Source organism: Arachis hypogaea, chromosome 6 (assembly GCF_003086295.3).
Source record: "Arachis hypogaea cultivar Tifrunner chromosome 6, arahy.Tifrunner.gnm2.J5K5, whole genome shotgun sequence".
Taxonomy (NCBI): Eukaryota; Viridiplantae; Streptophyta; class Magnoliopsida; order Fabales; family Fabaceae; genus Arachis; species Arachis hypogaea.
In genome coordinates this window covers 1,996,469-2,015,664 of record NC_092041.1, presented here as the reverse complement: position 1 = coordinate 2,015,664, position 19,196 = coordinate 1,996,469, and the positions used below count along the sequence as shown (strand labels likewise).

The 19,196-nt window shown below is 31.2% G+C and overlaps 1 protein-coding gene across 1 annotated transcript; it reads left to right on the top strand.

Moving 5' to 3' along the window:
- The first annotated feature begins 7,932 nt into the window (after positions 1–7,932).
- Positions 7,933–9,493, top strand: LOC112695272 (protein TILLER ANGLE CONTROL 1). Its single transcript, XM_025747539.3, has 5 exons — positions 7,933–8,070; positions 8,148–8,196; positions 8,281–8,846; positions 8,929–9,049; positions 9,339–9,493. Exons 1-4 carry the CDS (start codon positions 8,065–8,067, stop codon positions 9,031–9,033), a joined length of 726 nt encoding a protein of 241 aa, XP_025603324.1. The 5' UTR covers positions 7,933–8,064; the 3' UTR covers positions 9,034–9,049; positions 9,339–9,493.
- Positions 9,494–19,196: the final 9,703 nt, after the last annotated feature.

The following is a 19,196-nucleotide window of genomic DNA, read 5'->3' as shown; positions in this document are numbered from 1 at the left end:
ATAGATAAGGCTATGATCATGGTTTTAGGGAGGGGTGACCATAGAGGCTATGGTCACGGTTTTAAGGAGGGGTGACCATAGAGGCTATGGTCACGGTGAAAACCGTGATCATAGTTAAGGCTATGGTCACGGTTTTAGGTGGGGTGACCATAGATAAGGCTATGGTCATGATTTTAGGGAGGGGTGATCGTAGAGGTTATAGTCACGTTTTTAAGGAGAGGTGACCATAGAGGCTGTGGTCACGGTAAAAATCGTGACCACATATAAGGCTATGGTCACGCTGAAAAAACGTGGCCTAAAGTGTCAGAATTTGAAAATTGAAACCGTGACTATAGACCTATGGCCACGAGAGAATAGACTACGGTAAAAAACCATGACCATAGGTCCAAAACCGTGACTATAGCTCTATGGTCACCCTTTTTATTAGCTATGGTCACAGTTTTTTACCGTGACCATAGGCCTTTTTTTGTAGTGCGCTACGAACGTTCCTCTCCTTAAACAACAAAATAGAAAAGCTCCAGAAACCAAGATGAAGGAGTCTTAGATACAACAGAAATAACCAAAAAGCACAAGAAGAATTTCTTCGTGAAAGGAAAGAAAGGAAGCAGATTTATAGAAGCAAAGAAAGGAGAAGAAGAGCTAAAAAGGTCTATTTATAAGAGACAAATGAGTCAAAATAGCTCCTTTACCCCTTTTCAAAAGGGTGCAAATCACTAGGTACAACTGTTGCAAGTTATTTGACAGTTATTAAAGCTTCACTAATGTTCAAAAATTCAAAATACGTCAGGTAATATCGACAAGGTTGAAATTCGATGTCTAAAACAGAGACCACAGAATGTTTGAGTCCGACCTATAAAAGGAATGGACTCAAGTAGGGGCACTATTCATACCCTGGCTCAACAGATAAAAGTCAAGCCCAATAACACAAAAAGGCCCACTAATAAAGGTGGACTTTATGATAAGCCCGACCTCTTTAAGGAGATCGAACACCAACATAGAGGTCCAGACCTACTTGACCTAACAAGTAACTGCCTCCCTAAATCTCTCTTATTATTTCTACCTCATTTAGAAAGTAGATCCCAACAAACTCCCAAGATAAAAAAAATCCTTATCTATCAGAAAATATGGAACTACTCCAACAAAGATGGTTATATACTCTACTATAAATATACTGACATCTCCTAGGTATAACTCACGTTCTAATCTACTAAAAACCTGTCTAAAATCCTTGCTAACTTAAGTATCGGAATCTCTTGCAGGTATTATCTCCTACCTCCTCACGAAAAATTTGAACAAACAGTACCTTGATACTAAAAAAGTCGGATGCTACCCCACTAAAGGATCTAAACTTTATGTTCAAGTCTAAATCAATGTTTTAAGTAACTCTCGAAATAATATTATTACTAAAAAATAGACCCTGGGAAATCAGATTTGATCATGTGAATAGGGAAGCAAACAGATGCTCAGATTGATTAGCAAAGAGAAGCGTCATGTACAAAAGGGAGACGGAGTTTCTGGATACACCTCCAGCCGGTCTCAAGCCTTTGTTGAATGATGTAAAAGAGGTTCCGTTACCCCCTTCATGATTAAGCTTTGTAATTTCTTTTTGGACTTTTGCCACATTGGAATACAAAAAAATAAAATATAAAATAAATTATAAAATAAATACTAGTAATTATTCAACTCAATTATGTTTTTAATGTAACTTAAAAATAGTAAAATATTTAATTTTTTATAATTGTTAACCATTATCTTAGTTAATTTATAATGCATATCTTGAACAAATAATTTAATTATATTTATAAAATCTTTTATTCTCCCAATTATTATTTTTATAATTGAATCCATTATCATATGACAATTTTCATTTTGTTTCACAAAACTCATGTTAATAAACCTTAATCATAATATAATCTAGCGATTATATTAATTGATTTTTATAAATATATTTATTTAACGTTGAATTGGATATACTAAATATAACGTATGGTATCTATTAATATTTTATATCATCAATTATTAACGAAAATTATTAATAAATGTGAGGTCAAGTTACTGGGAGTTTGACCGATTTTACCAAATTTGATTGGTTTTTATCGGTTCATTCCGGATTTAACCGATTCATACCGGTTGGTTTTTTGTTCGATTTAACTAGCAGACTGGATCGATTTAAAATCTAATTCACTGATTTTTTGGTCGAACTGGCCGATCCGATTTTTACACACCGGATGAAAAGACAAAAATAATTAATTTATAATTTTTAAAAAATTAATTTAATTGATAAATTAAAATCTTTCAAAAGGCAAATTTAAAAAGTAACCCATCTTTCAAGATTTTGACTATTAACCCATAGAATTATTCTGAAAAAAACTGATATCTTTAATTAACGTAATAACATATGTAGAGTTAATATTTGAATTTTAACATAAAATAGGCAGCATGCTACTGTTAACGAAGCCTGTTAAACTAAAATATAAAATTCATTGAGAAGTCATAATCTCCAACTAATAGTTCATCGTTCTTATGGGCTAATTAAATCACTGTTATTTCGAGGTTCGTCATTAGATCTTACTAATCTAAGTAGCTATATATTATGATATATATAGACTAGCCGGCATAGGCACATGAAACTCGAGAACTGAACAAAAACAAACATAAGAGCAAAATAAACTAGAGACTTAAACCCCGAAGAACTATCCGAGGGTTTCCATTGATATATTTCACTACTCCCCCAAATCTTTTAATTTTTTTTTCCCTCACGAGTGCTATTGCAAATTTTAAGAGCATCCAAATTTAGCATATAATAAATTCAGGTATATACATTCGTACCCTATCATAAAGTTTGGTATTCTAGGTCTGGAGCAATTACTTTCAGCCTTTCAGGCTTTAATTTGTGTGTGGGTCTTTTATGTTGTGGAAAGTCCTGCATGTGCATTATTCCACCACATTTATATATTTGACTTCGTTGATACCTTCACAGTTCACACTAACTCTCTTTCATGTGGGTCTATACAATATAAACTTCTAGCTGCAGAAATAATTAAAAAGACGAATAATTGATCTACAACTTATAAAGTTAAAATAATAAACAGAATGAAGTAGGGAGTGGATAAAAAGAGAGGACACAATTTTTTTGCAGTGCTTCTATGCGTAAAAAGTACTCCAATGCTAAAATTAGTCAGAAAATATTTGTGCAATGCTAGGGGTCAGCAATTTTTGTGATTGTTAGCCATCAACTAGCCATCAATGATAATTTGATGGTGTGAGATTGGTGTGAGATTTCATCCAATGGCTCACATTTCTCTGCTGGTTACATGCTGGCCAAAATTCAATAAAACTGCTGGTCCCTAGAATTTTCCATTTTTCCAAGAACGAGTTTTGAATATATCTTATATATTCTATGAGAATCTTTTTAGTTTTTATAGTCGATAAATACTACTAGTTGTTTTATCTATTACCTAGTACTAAAATAAGGAGATCACTTTAATAAAGACATTAAAAATGTTTTTTTTCAAAGATGTTTATATGTGTTATGTTATTATTGGACATTTTTATTAAATCGGTTAATAATTTATTTTTTAATAAACCAGAACAAAATCGATTTATTATAGCAACAATAATAAATTTAATTATCTGTTTTATCATTATTAGACCCGATTTAATCCGATCGAATTACATAATCTAAATCGAATATCTTTAAATTTTTTTATAAAAAGACAAATATATCTCTGACTTTTTGTTTTGCAGACATTTAAATCCCTAAAATTTTAAAAATAGAATTAGATCTCTAAAAAAATTAGATTTATTATTATTGTTATAAAAAAATCGATTTTATTTTAATTTGTTAAAAAATTTAAAAATAACTAGTTCATTAATACGGCTAATAATAATGCGATGACTTATTATAACATTCCATCTTCCTATCTGATTCTGATACTGGTATCGTTACAAAGGCAGTGCTAATCCATCAAAACGTGAATTTATGCCAATGCCAGCAATGGCTATTTCCATTTCATATAATTTCTTGATTTCAGTACATCACTGCTTCTCCTCTGTAGAAATTGCATAGATTAGGCTACCAATCTTCCATTAGATAGATGTTCCTTTTCGTTAGTAAATTTTCTTCAAGTTACATACACTCCAAATTGAAGGTCATCATGGGTTTGATTTCTACGTAGTTCCACCCCTAAAAAATTAATTCCCTTAGCACTAGCTAGTGGTTAAAGTCACCCACCTATAACCTATCCTACATCTTTTGCAACTCAATATATATATATATATATATATATATATTTTTTTTTGTGACACGCATTTGTACGCTTATAATCTTGAAGCAGTCAATATGACCCACCTGATGATCAATATATTATTAACAAATGCATAAATCAAAAAGGCCTTTCTCTACTTTCATGTATGAGTTAGCTACTTTAATTTAACAAGAATCCAAAGCGCTTTATTTGTGTTTGAAGGTAACATTGAGGGCCATGGAGAGATCACGATGCAAGCTAGCTAGCCCTCCCTAACAATGCAACAAGACAATTAACTATGAGTCAAGAACACAGTACTATCATTAAGATCACGCCCCATCTTTTCTTTTCTTTTCTTTTCTTTTGCCTCTGCTTCCCCTTGGCAATGTCCTCTTGGACTTGGACACCCTCCACCAGCTACCATTTCACTTTCTATCATCCCAACATTCGTCTTTCAATCATGCTCCTCAAAACATACAAATTAAATTTAGAAAGACCATTCTAATAAAGACACTAAAAATATTTTTTTTTTAAAGATATTCACACATGTCATGTTATTATTGGACATCTTTATTAAACCCGTTAATAATTTATTTTTTAATAAACCAGAACAAAATTGGTTTATTATAGCAACAATAATAAACCCAATTGTCTGCGTTATAATTATTAGACCCGATTTGATCTGATCGAATTATACAATCTAAATCGAATATCTTTACATTTTTTGATAAAAAGATAAATATATTATTAACTTTTTGTTTTGCGGACATTTAAATTTCTAAAAATTTAAAAATACAATTAAATCCTTAAAAAAAATTGGGTTTATTGTTATTGTTATAAAAAAAATCGGTTTTGTTCTAATTTGTTAAGAAATTAAAAAATAGCTTCATTAATACGTCCAATAATAATGCGACACGTAAATGTCTTTACAAAAAAACGTTTTACGCATCTTTACGAGAGCATCTTCTTAAATGTAGGTGTTTACTATGTTACCTAAAAATGATGCTTAATGGTTCAAAAAAATTAAATAATTAATATTTAATTTAAAAATATAAAATTAATAAATTTTAAATATTTAAAATTTATTATAAAAGATAAATTAAATAAAAAATAGACAATAAATAAAAGACACTGTAGAATTTGATCTTAAATTTATTATTTTTTTATTCAATTTTTGTCGTTTTTATACCATAGTTGAGTTTTATATATAAAATAACATCATGTGAGGTTCACTATATGAATTAAACAAAATCATTGAGTTATATCATATATTACATCTTTAGTAAAACTATTCATACTTAAATTTCTTTTGATTATCATATATGGAATTCAAAAAATAACTAACAATGAGTTAATTCTTAACTAACTAATTAACGAACTAAGTAATACAATAATATATATAATGTCAAAATTAAATTGTAGTTTAATTGTTTCTGTTAGACAACTATGAGGGAGAAGATGCATGATTATTATCAGAACGTGCATGCAATATGTTCGGAAAAAGCAAGTCAGAGAAAAATACATATAAAATGTTACTAATAATACTACTAGTGCTAGTTGTTAATTAGCTTTCCCATGTGCTTGTTAACCATAGCAGCGACAAAGAATGAAGCTTAAGATCTTTCTATTCACTGATGTATAGAATCATTTTCAAACAATAGCCTGAAGCCAGCAGCAACAAACAACAGTAGTAGCTACCATGGAATTTGGAGCAGGAAAAATAAACAAATAAACGACGTTAGCTATATCCACCGTGCATGCTAAATTATAGAAATTAATGTCAAGTGTGTAACCTGAATAAGAACAACCCTTAGTCAACAACCAGCAATAACACATGCTCATGCTCACCTATTACCATTAGCTGCTTCCTTCTTATGCCTATATACCACAAACATTGATAAATCTTTTTTTTTTCACATTTTGTTAAACAAATATAATTTAGAAGAAAATCAGAACAACAACAACAAAGTCTTGTCCTGCTAGGTGGGATCGGCTACATAAATCAAACGATACTATTATGCTCTCTATTATGTATCATGTCTACAAAGAGACTGTTTACATGTAGATCTCGTTTGACTACTTCATAGATTATCTTCTTAGGTCTTCTTCTACCTTTCGCCCTTTGTCCATCTTCCAACTCATTCACCCTCCTGACTGCGTGTTCTATCAGTCTTCTTCTCACATGTCCAAACCACCTAGGGATGTCAATGGGGCGGGATGGGGGCGGGGGATACCTCCCTGCTCCCCCTCTCCGCCCCCAGAATTAATTCTCATCCCCGCCCCGATCCCTGCCGTGGGGATAATTGTCTCCATCCCCATTCTCCGTATTCCCCGTATTTCCCGTTGGGTCCATTCTCCACCCCTTATGTTTAACATTCATATGATAATTATAATAAAAAAATAAAAAAATTAGAAAATACTATTACAAACACACAAACATATCTTATCCAAGATTATAAGTCCACAAATACAACATAGTAAATTATAATCTATAAAATAAAATCTTAAAATACAATTTCCATTCTAAAAATAATAATAAGATATAGTCTTTAACATCAAGTGGAAACTGAAGAGAGTTGGAGTTGTGGGAGAGAACAACGTATGGTGCTGTGAGAGTTTTGGAGTTTGAACAAAGTGGAGATGGAAGAGAGTTGGGACTGGGAATAGAGAGTAGATGGCGCAGCAAATAACACAGTGAGTAGGGAAGACTGAATAATAGGGTTAGGATTTTTTAATACAAAGTGGAGATGGAAGAGAGTTAGGACTGGGAATAGAGAGTAGATGGCGCAGCAAATAACACAGTGAGTAGGGAAGACTGAATAATAGGATTAGGATTTTTTTAATTGGTGAAATTACTAAAAAACCCTATGTTAGAAATAAAGTAAGGTTATTTAAGAAATTTCAAATATTCGGGGAATTATCGGGGATGGGGCGGAGATTCCCGCTCGGATCCCACGCCTGTCTCGGGGGAATTTTGCTCCCCATCCCCATCCCCACGGGAAAATTCCCCACCATTGGAGCCCCATTCAGGCAGTCCCCACGGGAATTCCTGCCTCCTGGGGATTTTTGACACCCCTAAAACCACCTCAGACGTGATTCAACCATCTTTTTCACAGTAGGTGCTACTCCAATTCTCTGACTTATATCTTCGTTCCTTATTTTATCCAATCGCGTATGACCACTCATCTATCTGAACATCTTCATCTCTGTCGAAATCTATATCCTAGCAACTTGGTGAATAATGAAATGATGAATAATAATGCATTTTGGTCGGTAAATCATGCCAAATGTAGACTTAAATTACTTTACTTTTCGTCTTTCTTGAGTGTCCTTTCAATATTTTCATCTTCTTGTACTCAGTTGCATACATTTCTTATTAGTTGTACTGTACTGAATACTGATCCAATTATTCACTCAAAAAGTACATTCAGATAGCCAACAGTGACCATGACCAAATCTTAGCTTGTTTTGGAGATCAAAAGTATTCATGAACAGTTTACAATTATTTCACATCAGGGATTGGCTTACAGCAAATAAACACAGGCCAAAAAAGAATTTGAGCACATCGATGATGCCACTGAGACCAAACCATATAGGAGCACATTATGGGGATGCCACGTGGCAAACCGTAATTCAAGGAACCATTCTGATCCCTTATGGCTATGATTTATGAATATGAATATGAATGTTTTTCTTTTTCCCCATTGATTATTCCTGTTGCTGTTCCACATCATAATCATCATCATCATCAAGTTTGACCTCCTTCTACGTACCTCCCTGACTCCACAACCCGACTCTCAGAGAAGGGAACACCATCATGAAGGTCATTGCATGCATTTCTACTAATCACTTTGTGTTCAATTTTTATCCTATGCTTGATCATGTTATCTATCATCGCAGATATTCAACTGGGTACATAAAAGATTTCATCATAGCACCAATCTCAAGGGTAAGGTTCATCAAGCCTAATTCTCTCTGTAAACTTGTTTTATTTTTTGTGTGTGTTGCTTAATAATTAGCTTTTACTCATCAGATGGGTTTGCTTCCAACATGAAAAACATTGAACCTACGAGAAGCAATAATGAGGATAGTGAAGGAATGATGAAACAAGTAGCATTGGCTGAATTGTTTGGTGGTTGGAAAGATGGGATTCTGACCATTGGCACTCTTGGCTGTGATCCATTGATGAACTCCTACAGCCAAAACAAACAGTACTACGCACTCGAAAGCGAAGAAGACCAGGAAGAAGAGGAAGAACAAGAAGATGAGGAGAACTATAATGGTGAAGATGATAATGAAGTGAACCCATTGATGCAGAGCACATTGGAAGAAGTGAAGAAAGTTGATGTGACTGATGAGAATAGTATTGAGGAAATGGAAAAGAAGAAGAAAGGGGAAAGAATCACATTAGCAGACTTATTCTTAGCGGATTCAGATGTGAAGATGGAGGGTGCAAAATCCAAAGATGAAAAACAAAGTAGTATCATGAAAGGAAAGCATCATAATCATGCTCATATGCATGCACTGTCTTTCACCAAGAAGCTCATTCCCCGTGGTCTTAACAAGGATAACCCACACCCAATTCAAGATATCAAGAAAGTAAGTGTCGTCTTCTTCCTCTTGCATGTGATCTTGTTTTTGAATTCTTCAAGAATTGAATTAAGTGATTTTATTTGGGCAGTTGATGAAGAAAATGTTAAAGAGAAAAATCCATCCGGAACTGCTGGATGTTAAGAATCCCAAAACCAGTGACACCAACGACACAGCTTCTTTGCTTCTAATTTAAGCCAATAACATAGCTGGTTAGCCTCAAATTCTCCCTAGCTAGCTTTCTCATTTTATCTTATTAAACTACTCTTCTACCTTAAAAAGTCTCGTGATCCACAAATTCAACCCAACAGAATGCATAAATTCAATTACAATGTCACATGGCCACGAGACTTCTTTATTGTTATCATGGGCTAAAGTGGAAGAGTAGTTTAATATATCTATTTTCCTTTTTAACATGAAAGCCTTCAATTCGTTCACATAGATAATTATAATGTCTTAGCAGCTTTGATTTGATATCTCTTCATCTTGATCTTAATGCAGAGGCTGGCGAGTTGTTAAGCTCTGGAACTTGTCTCTGTTTATCTGAAAATACCAAGTAATTTAGTTTATGACAAGTTAAATATATATGCTTCAGGTTTTGCTTTTGTGTACTTTATGAACAATGGAATTGAATCATGTGATCTTCTTTTGTGCTCTTCCTCCACTTGTATTCGTTGGAATCGATGTGTCTAAACTCGAATCCAGTCATCATTGTTTTCAGTCGTTGTGGGATTTTATTTCCGATCATTATTTTTGTGACTTCTTTTTTTATTGGAAGCCATCTTTTACTTTGTTTTTATAAAAAAATATATATATGATTATGATAACTTTTGAACATTAACAACTTTTTAAAATGAATAAATAATAATATTGAAGATTTGAAGTCACTCTAAACATTCTTATTAGTGTTTTAAAAATGATAACATTTTATAAACTCAAATCAAAATTTGAAATTGTACATATAATTCATTGAAAATTAAAACTTTGACATTTTAAATGTTTAACAAGTATAAACACTTATAAGTGTTAGACAAGTTGCTAGAAATTAGATCATATATCTTTTTTGTAGGAGTAAGCATGGATCGGATTATATCCTCAAATTTGTAGTATTTATACGCATTTGATTTGCAATTTGCAGATATGATTTGATCCATATTCTAATTGGATCAGATCGTATCGTGAATATCGCATTTATATTTGCAAATCCACACTAAATAATAAAAAAAATAAAAAAATATATGTTGTATTTGTATTTTATTGCAATTAATAATTATTATTTATATAGTGTATTATTTTACTTTTGTTATTTAAGAAAAGTTAGTTTAATAATATTTTAGGAGTAAACCATTTAAAAAAATGAAAGAAGTTTTATTAGAGTGAAAAATTGAATTTTATTGACATTTTTATTATAGAAATAAGCTTTTCTAATATAATTTTATTTTGCGGATATGTCTTATATACGCTCTGAGTATAAAAAGTACGGATATTGGATCCAATCCGATTTGATGAGTTTAATTTATTGTGGATCAAACAAAGATTTTGGCTATATCCAATCCAATCTGTGAACACTCCTTATCTTTTGGGCATTTATAGCATTTTGCTTAGATTCTGATTTATTGACCTCGATAGAAAGTATCAACCAAACTTATATAAAGATTTTAATTTGCGGAATAGATACGATTCCTCTTAGAATTCGACCTTGAGATTTATCAACTATAGGTAACAAAATAAATTTTGCAAGCAGTGGATTAGAAAATGTAAACTTTGTATTATTGATTAATAACAAATTTTTTTAAAATGTAAATAGAAATAAACTCAAATATGAACAGAAACAAAATTAAAATTAAAATTAGAAAGAAATACTTGAATACTAGACCATAAATAAAGAACATAATTTAAAGAATTAAAACACAAACTGAAAATAAAATGAACAATAAAAAAAGATAGCCCCCAAATTCACATGCACTTTCTATGTTCTTTCGTAGTGTCAATGTGACTAGAAAATGTTTTGGAGTTTTGGTATGATTATTTGATATGATAATATATATTATATCAAGAGATAAAGAGAATTAGATAGAAATAAGAAAGAATAGAATAAAAATTTTTAGAATTAGGGCAAGAGAGGAATTAGAGTTTTCAATTACGTCAAGTATATCCACACTATTACATTTTATTCTTATTTATAGCATGATTCTTTAAGTGAACTATAAGTCCAATACTAATCCTAACATTACCCTTTTCTTCAAAACAATCTTGTCCTCAAGGTTACAAAAAATATAAATTCTAATTAAAAATATAAATGTGAATTACAATTAGAAAAAGAAATTATGAATCCTAAAATATTTTTTATGTTACTGCTCAAAAAATAAAAATTTACCACCAAGATCCCATTGTTTAAAAACATTTAGATCCATTAAAATATCAAAAAAAATTTTTGAAAATTAGCCCAATAGCTAACCCACCTTACAAAAATGAAGTTGCACTGAACACACCAACTAGAGGCCCAACCCATAAGGAAGGGGGCAATTCCTTCCCCTCTTTTTCATTCCTAAAGGTAAATATCAGAAAGGGAACAGCAATCGTAGCTACAACCTGCACATTATCGAGCGTCGTGAGCTCCCATGGAGGAATCAGCATCTGCGGCGATTTCGGTCTCCCTCCAGTGCACCCGGCACCGTTGTCCTTCCTCTGTCTTTCTTTTTCGCTATTCGCTACGGTGTTATCTCGACCTCTTCCAAAGTCGTCGCTTGCTACTGCAAGCCATCACTGTTTCGTCCTCCCTTGTGATCCAACTAGAAAATAGCCACTATGAGTGGTGGTGGATTAGCCACAATCAGAGAGACTTGAAACTCTTGTTTACTGAAAAATTGTGGAGTTATAAAGGATTATGCACTAGAACGGTTAGGAGTTGATGTGTTATTGGATATGTGTTTGTTCTAATTTATGTATGCAGCTGTTTTTTCTGTGAAATTGGTAGATATATTTGTTGGAAATAATACACCATTCCCCCTTGAGAAAATACCTTTGACAGAAAAGAAAAATCAGATACAAGTTTAAAGTGTTTCCGACTGGTGCAAAAACAAATGGAGAACTTAGCCTCATATTTATAGCCTAGGTCACCCACTCCATTTGCTATCCTAAGCAATGTGGGACTAATTCAACCAAATCCTAACAATCTCCACCTTAATTGAAATAGTCACACATCTTCAGCTTCCATTGTCAACATCGACAATTCTTTGCTGCCATTGTCTATACCGACAATCATAGTTCAGAGAACTATCATACTCCACCATGAAAGTATACTCACTTGGAATTAGACCACTCCAAGCATTTCGCCTTGGTACAGATCGAAACCTTGCTGAAAATTCATGATGCAACTTCCAAATTGGCTTTTCCTGGAAGTTCTTCAGCCATCGACCTAACTCCGCCACACACCTTGCATCTCAACGTCAACCAATGCCCGTGTGCAGTTGTGGACCCGATTGCCACAACTTATCCTTATCCATGGTAGTGCGTTAATACCATGAGAATACTTCTTGTCTTCTAGAGAATATCATCTTCTCTCATAGAGAGAGCAACCAGAGATCTCCTTCAACGCCTTGTGCAAACCTGATTGTATCAACACATCCTTGACTTGTATTTGCCACAAGCCAAAATTGATTCTTCCATCAAATTTCTCTATTTCAAGCTTCACAGCACTTGAATATCCTGACATTGTTGCAACCGTATACTGGAATAGTATAACTCAATTGTAGACCGTGTACTAGGAAGGGTCCCCGGGAAAGAGAGGTGGGTCACAATAGACACACTTAAATACCAGGTCTTTCCTTAGCCAGAACCTTTCCAAACTGCACTCTCACAGTATCACACTGCCTTCCAGCAACAACAGCAACCAAAGATCAACCTCAAGCCACAGGACGAAATTCTTTTCTGATGTGGAAGGTCAGACTAGGCTGCAATCACAGAGCATACTAAGAATAAATCCCACCGAACCGAAGCTCTGATACCACTTGTTGGAAATAATACACCATTCCCCCTTGAGAAAATACCTTTGACAGAGAAATAAAATAGACACAATCACAACACAAGAATTTAACGTGGAAACTCCAATTATCGGAGAAAAAATCACGGCCGTTGTCAAATGACAACCAGAGAATATCACTATATGAAAATTGTTACAACACATAAACTTCTTTCTCTCTAACACCAGCACCCCAATACACCCACACTCTCTCAAAGCAAATATCTAACTATATTTGGTGGATGTCACCAAATTAAGGGAAAGTTCTGTCGAAATTTCTTTTAAATTGTTTAAAACATGTTTGGTTTATGAGAAAACGATAATCAGATTTGGTGAGAAGTTCTAATTATATGAGACATGGATAGGGAAAATCAAATTTTTAAAAAATTTTAATAAGTTGTGTTATTGGTTGAATTTTAGGGTGTTTGTTGTAAGATGATTCCAAGTCATCGTTTATGAATGTATGATAAGCATAACAGTGGATGAGGGGGTTTAAAACCTGAATTCTTTGAGGGGGTTGACACCTTTATTGTGTATATCTTCAACATGGAACCGTTTATGTCTCAAAGGGTATCTAAGTGTCCGTGCTATAAGTGTCGGCTAACTAAATGGTTAGGACCTTCGGATATAACACTTCACCTCTACCGTAATGGGTTCATTGATGGGTATTGGATGTGGATAGAATACGAAAAAATTAATAAGCAGAGAATTAATTAGTCTGCCTCGAATTTCAATAGGTCTGGAAATTTTATGATGTCATGGAATACTTAGCAATTCACATACCGTACAAAGTAAGAGTATGTAGGCCAATCTAATTTAGGTGGATGTACCCATTTGAGATTATGATTGGATCATTCAAGTACACCGTGAAGAACAAAGCTCAGATCGAAGGTATTATCTATGAAGCATTCCTAGCTAAAGAAACATCCGCATTTTACTCCTTCTATTTTGAGGCTCATGTTGAGTCACATAGAATAAGAGTTGAAAGGAATGATGACAGGCGAGAATCCTTGTCAGTTGGACCAACCTATCCACCAATATTTGTTCCGAAAGGAGTTGCAATGGGTGCAGGTAGTGAATATTGGTTAGAGAAAAAAGAAATCGATGCCGCACATCTTAATGTGTTGCTTAACTGTGACTAGGTTTCATCCTACTTGATGTGAGTTTTTAAGTCTTCATATGTCCTATATTTAATAAAATACTATCTTAGTCATCTAATTAAAACATCCGTACACTGAACTTTTCTTATTTATCCTATTATATCATAGGTTATTCCAAGAAACAAATCTTGATACATTACTGAACAATTTCACCCCTTGGTTCAGAGAATACGTCAGAATGCATCTAGCTGACATAACAGATTGAAAACTAGTTGCACTTAGTTAGGGCCTAATGAATAAGGGCACAAGCTATCCGATATACAATGTTAATGGATATCGGTTCCATTCATTATAATAGTCGGTTGAAAAGAAAATAGATAACACCAAAGTCTGGGCTCATGGGGATTCAAGCGGTGGTCATTCTCATTGGTATGGTGTGCTGCACAATATAATTCAACTAAAGTATTTTTGTTTCACTACATACAAGGTGTGCATGTTTAAATGTCAATGGTATGATCCAAGTTCGCGACAAGGAACACGAAAGCACAAGGACTACAATATCACTGAAGTAAATGTGACCAGAAAATATAGGCACTATGATCCTTTTATTCTATCTCAAATTGCACGACAAGTATATTATTTGCCTTACCCTTAGGCCGGCTGTTATGGATGATGACACACTACCACTGGACGACGACAATCTTCAAAAAGAAGAAGAAGAAGACGAGTTTGATGATCAAAAAATTACCTTAGAAGAGGAGGATGATGAACCAGAGAAAGAAGATGATGAATCTAAATAAGATTAATCTGAATATAGTTCTATCATATGTATTTTGTTATCAAACTTTCATTTCGTGTTTAGATTTTGTATATTTGATATTTTATATCTAACATAAATTACTGTTATAAGATAAAATACTAATTTATTCTTTATTAATAAAAAAATTGACGCTACCAGCAGATTTACCAACGAAAAATTTCGACAGTAGCGATCATCAGGGTTATTTTAAAAAATAAAAAAACACAATTTTTCGTCGAATTTACCATTGAAAAAATTTGACGGTACAGTGGTGCGAGACTCAACTTATGGAGCCAACGTTACCATCGAATTTTTTTAGACGGTAGCGTTCATTGGATTTTCGTCTCTAAACCATTAAAATCCGCAGCTAAATCCATTGCAAGTTACCAGTGGACAGTAAAACATGCTAGTAAACATTTACCCGCGAGGTTTATACCGTCGGATTTAATCCGACGGGAATAAAGTTACTGGCGGATTCTTTTTGTATTTTCGCTGATAAATGCGACGGTACTCAATATTTTTTTTTGTAGTGCTGATTGCGTTGTCGCCAGAACCGAAACCTTGTCAGATCGACGATCAGTCTCTCGACGACCTCCTAAAAATGTGGAGCTTTCGAGTTTCTCTGGTATTCCACAGCTTTCAAGCACAGTGAATTCAGCAATAACCGTTTGCACCATCTAACATTGGAAGAGCATCATGTCAAGGAATGTGACTTGAATCCAAACCACCAAAGAAAGAGGTGATATCGTTGGCATGGAGCTCAATAAAAACATCATTTAATATGATATTGTATCAAGAGATAGAGAGAATTGAATAGAAATAAGAGAGAATAGAATAAAGATCTCTAGAATTAAAGCCAAGAGGGGAATTAGAATTTTCAATTACATTATAAATACCCATACTATCACATTTTATTCCTATTTATAACATAATTCTCTAAGTTAACTATAGGCCAATACCAATTCTAATGCTTGAACTTGATCTCCAAGATATTATCTCACATAACATATAATACTCTTGAAGCTCAAGTAAGTCATCCATATTTTGGGAGCAGCTATTTTTTTTTTTTTGAAGCTTTATCATTTCTACTCATGTTTATGGTAGTTACTGATTTGGATCAATACATAATTAAACACGAAACAATGTTAGAGGATCAGCATTTTTATTATTTTTGAGTAACAATTAACTAGTAATATTTAAAAGTATTGATAAAAAATATAGTATTGAATTATTGAACTTAAGATATTTAGACTACTAACTAAAATTATTGACTAATATAAATTAAAATTACGGGTACTTGAACTTTTCTCTTAAAGACTTAAACACATTTTAATTGTGATTTGTTTGCATTTCGATTACCCCAACCTTTTTGTTTAGAATTTTGTTAAGTGCTTTTATTAAATAGTCTTCACATGATACTAAACTAGCTTTTACTCTTATCGAAACTCCTCTTTTAAGTCTAATATCACAATTGATAGATCACTTTGTACTAAGCATCAACTTATTCTGTGAATTCTTTTCATAAAACACTTCAATTAATCTTTCGACTCTTACCAGTTTACTTTGTCGAAATAAAATCTTTTTGGCCATGGTATGAACATTAATACTTTTATTTTGACTTTTATTCTTCAACGCTCAACATAACACGCTTATATCGAGAACGATCTTAATTTTGAATTTAGATTCTCTGTATTTTAAATTTTATTTAAGAAGTAAAATATGATCTATTACTATTTAATAAGTAGAATAAAAAAAAATTATGAAAGAGAAAGCATTTAATAAAAAATTTTACTTTATCTTTTAAAATAAAAATCTAAAATTTAGAATATCTAAATTTCTTAATTTCAACTCTTACTCAAGAGCTTCTTTTCTATTCAGACTCTATATTTGATCTAACGTGTTCAAGCTTTGCTCAAATTCAAATTCGTACCAATAGATGATTAGAAAATCATAATAATAAGAAAAAACTTAAAAAAAATAAATATTTTAGATTACTAAGATGAATACAAAAAATCAAACGATTTTATATTTTTATCTCGCTTCTTGAAATATAAGAGTGAATATTTTAATTGTATTCTTCAATTATCATAATTAAGTCTGATATTTGTGAAATAAATATAAATTTAATTTCTCTTGCATGTGAATTGAAAAATGGGAAATGATAACGAATCAAGATTTTAAATAGAAAAAAAAAATAGTTAGTTTAAATAAAGGACAAATTCAAAAAAAACATATTGATCATCTAACATTTTTAATAAAATTAAAATGTTGTATATTTCTCAAAAACACTAGCTATCTAAATCTTTGAAATTTTTGCTCACAATAATGTATTTTAATTAAGAAAAATATTAGAAGGCTATTAAAATTTATTATTTTTTATCATTATTTTACTATCAATTCAATGTTTTTAGAATAATTTTTTTAGTCTAATAATTTAATAATATATATATCTTATACTTTTAAATATTAATATCTAATTAATTATCAAAAATAATAAATTCTCACGATAATCATCACACAATCTACTTCTAAGTTCTAATTAATTTAAGCAACATTCTTCAATTGGTGAAAACTCAAGTGCAGTCGACTTCACGTGAAGTTGATACTTGAGAGTCGTTAGGTGATTTAACTGATTTGACTAAATTTTCATCTAACGACTCTCAAATATCAACTTCACGTAAAATTGACTTCACCTAAGTTTTCACCTCTTCAATTATATCATTTTGAGGCACTCGCAGTTCATATATACTAATACAACAGTTTTCGATGAACGAACCTGAGCAAATTGATGTATCCGAATTCCAAAATTTTTGCGGTATTTCCAAATTACAAACTTTTGGGGGTCAATATTTTTTTATTAATTGTAGTCCGTCTTTAGTCGACACACGTATTAAATTATATTTAATAAATAAATTTTATTAATTTATATGTATAAATTTTAATAAATATAAATATAAAATATATATTAATTTATGTGTATAAATTAAGATAATTATATATATAAAAATTATATATTTTATGTATATAATAAATATCTATAATATAGATATAAATTTTTATTAATTAAATGTTAATTTAAAATAATTATATTTGCGGTCATATAATATATTATTTATAAATTAAAATATTTATTGTGACATGCCTGACTCGTGTATGCCACAGGTTTGATGTTTGAAATAGTAGTATAATACTGATAGGAAAAAATCTTCAGAGATTATTAATTTATTAATAAAGCGGTAGAATAATATTTTAAACTTTTTAAATTTATAAGATTTATTATTTGTAAATTATTAATAATTAAAATATTACTTTATTATTTTATCATCTTTTTTGTTTTAGGAAAGCTTGATCCGTATTAATAAAATTTCAACAAGCAAGTAGTTGGTGCGGCTATTGGCTAATAAACAAAAAGAAAATTGACTAGTAATAATTTCATTTCTATTCATTTTTTATTTTTTTCCCAGTTCCAATAATAATTAACTAAAGAAAAAATAGTTACCCCGCTCGGTACAATGTACATTGGCAAATGAATTAATTTGGTTGTGATTTCGTTTCCGATACACATTAATGGAGTAATTAATGGTTAATGGTGGGTGCGGAAAGAAAGAGAATGCGTCTAAAATTGTAAGCAATCTAGTCCACAGTCACTTTTTATAAATTATTCGATTTTAGCAAATAAAAAATAAAATCTGTAATAGAAAAAAGAATATTAGTAAACTTTAATAAATATAGAATATATTAATTCGTAAATAAATATATTTTAATATATAATATTTTAAATAATAAATATAACATTTTTTTTGAATAAATATAAAACATATAAATTCACAAAATATAAATGATTTTTTGTTCGTTAAGATCAATTATGATGTAGTAAAATTTTTATAAGATAAAAAATTCATATTAAAATGATATTCTAAATTATAACATAACAATATAAAATAATTAAATTTTATTTTGTATTATTTAACAAATAATTATATTGTTCTATTAAAAATTTATTAATTAATTACTTTTGTTAAAAATAATATTACATAATATAATTTTTTATCAAAATACTTATAAAATTGTAATTTATTTAAAATATTATATATACAATACATAGAAATGTTAAGCTTTTCATTTTTTCAATTTTTTAGAAAAACTGTTTTAAATTCCTTTATATCAAGCATAACTGCATAAGTAGTCTTTATCAATATCTATAATACGAAAAATAAAATGTCCTCTTGATGCCAACTTTCCTTATTACCCAAACCCAATTTCTGTAGCTGAGCTAAACCTGAAAAATAACTCTCGTAATAATCGTTAAATAAAATAATTCAAAACAGTTTTTCTAAAAATAAAATTAAAAAGCTCAACATTTTCATATATTATATATAATATTTTAAATAAATTACATTTTTACAAATATTTTGATAAGAAAATTATATTATATAATA

Coding starts and splice junctions, on each gene's coding strand:
- LOC112695272 (XM_025747539.3), top strand. Junction 8,197..8,280: donor TCATAGCACCAATCTCAAGG/GTAAGGTTCATC, acceptor TTTACTCATCAG/ATGGGTTTGCTTCCAACATG. Junction 8,847..8,928: donor CAATTCAAGATATCAAGAAA/GTAAGTGTCGTC, acceptor TTATTTGGGCAG/TTGATGAAGAAAATGTTAAA.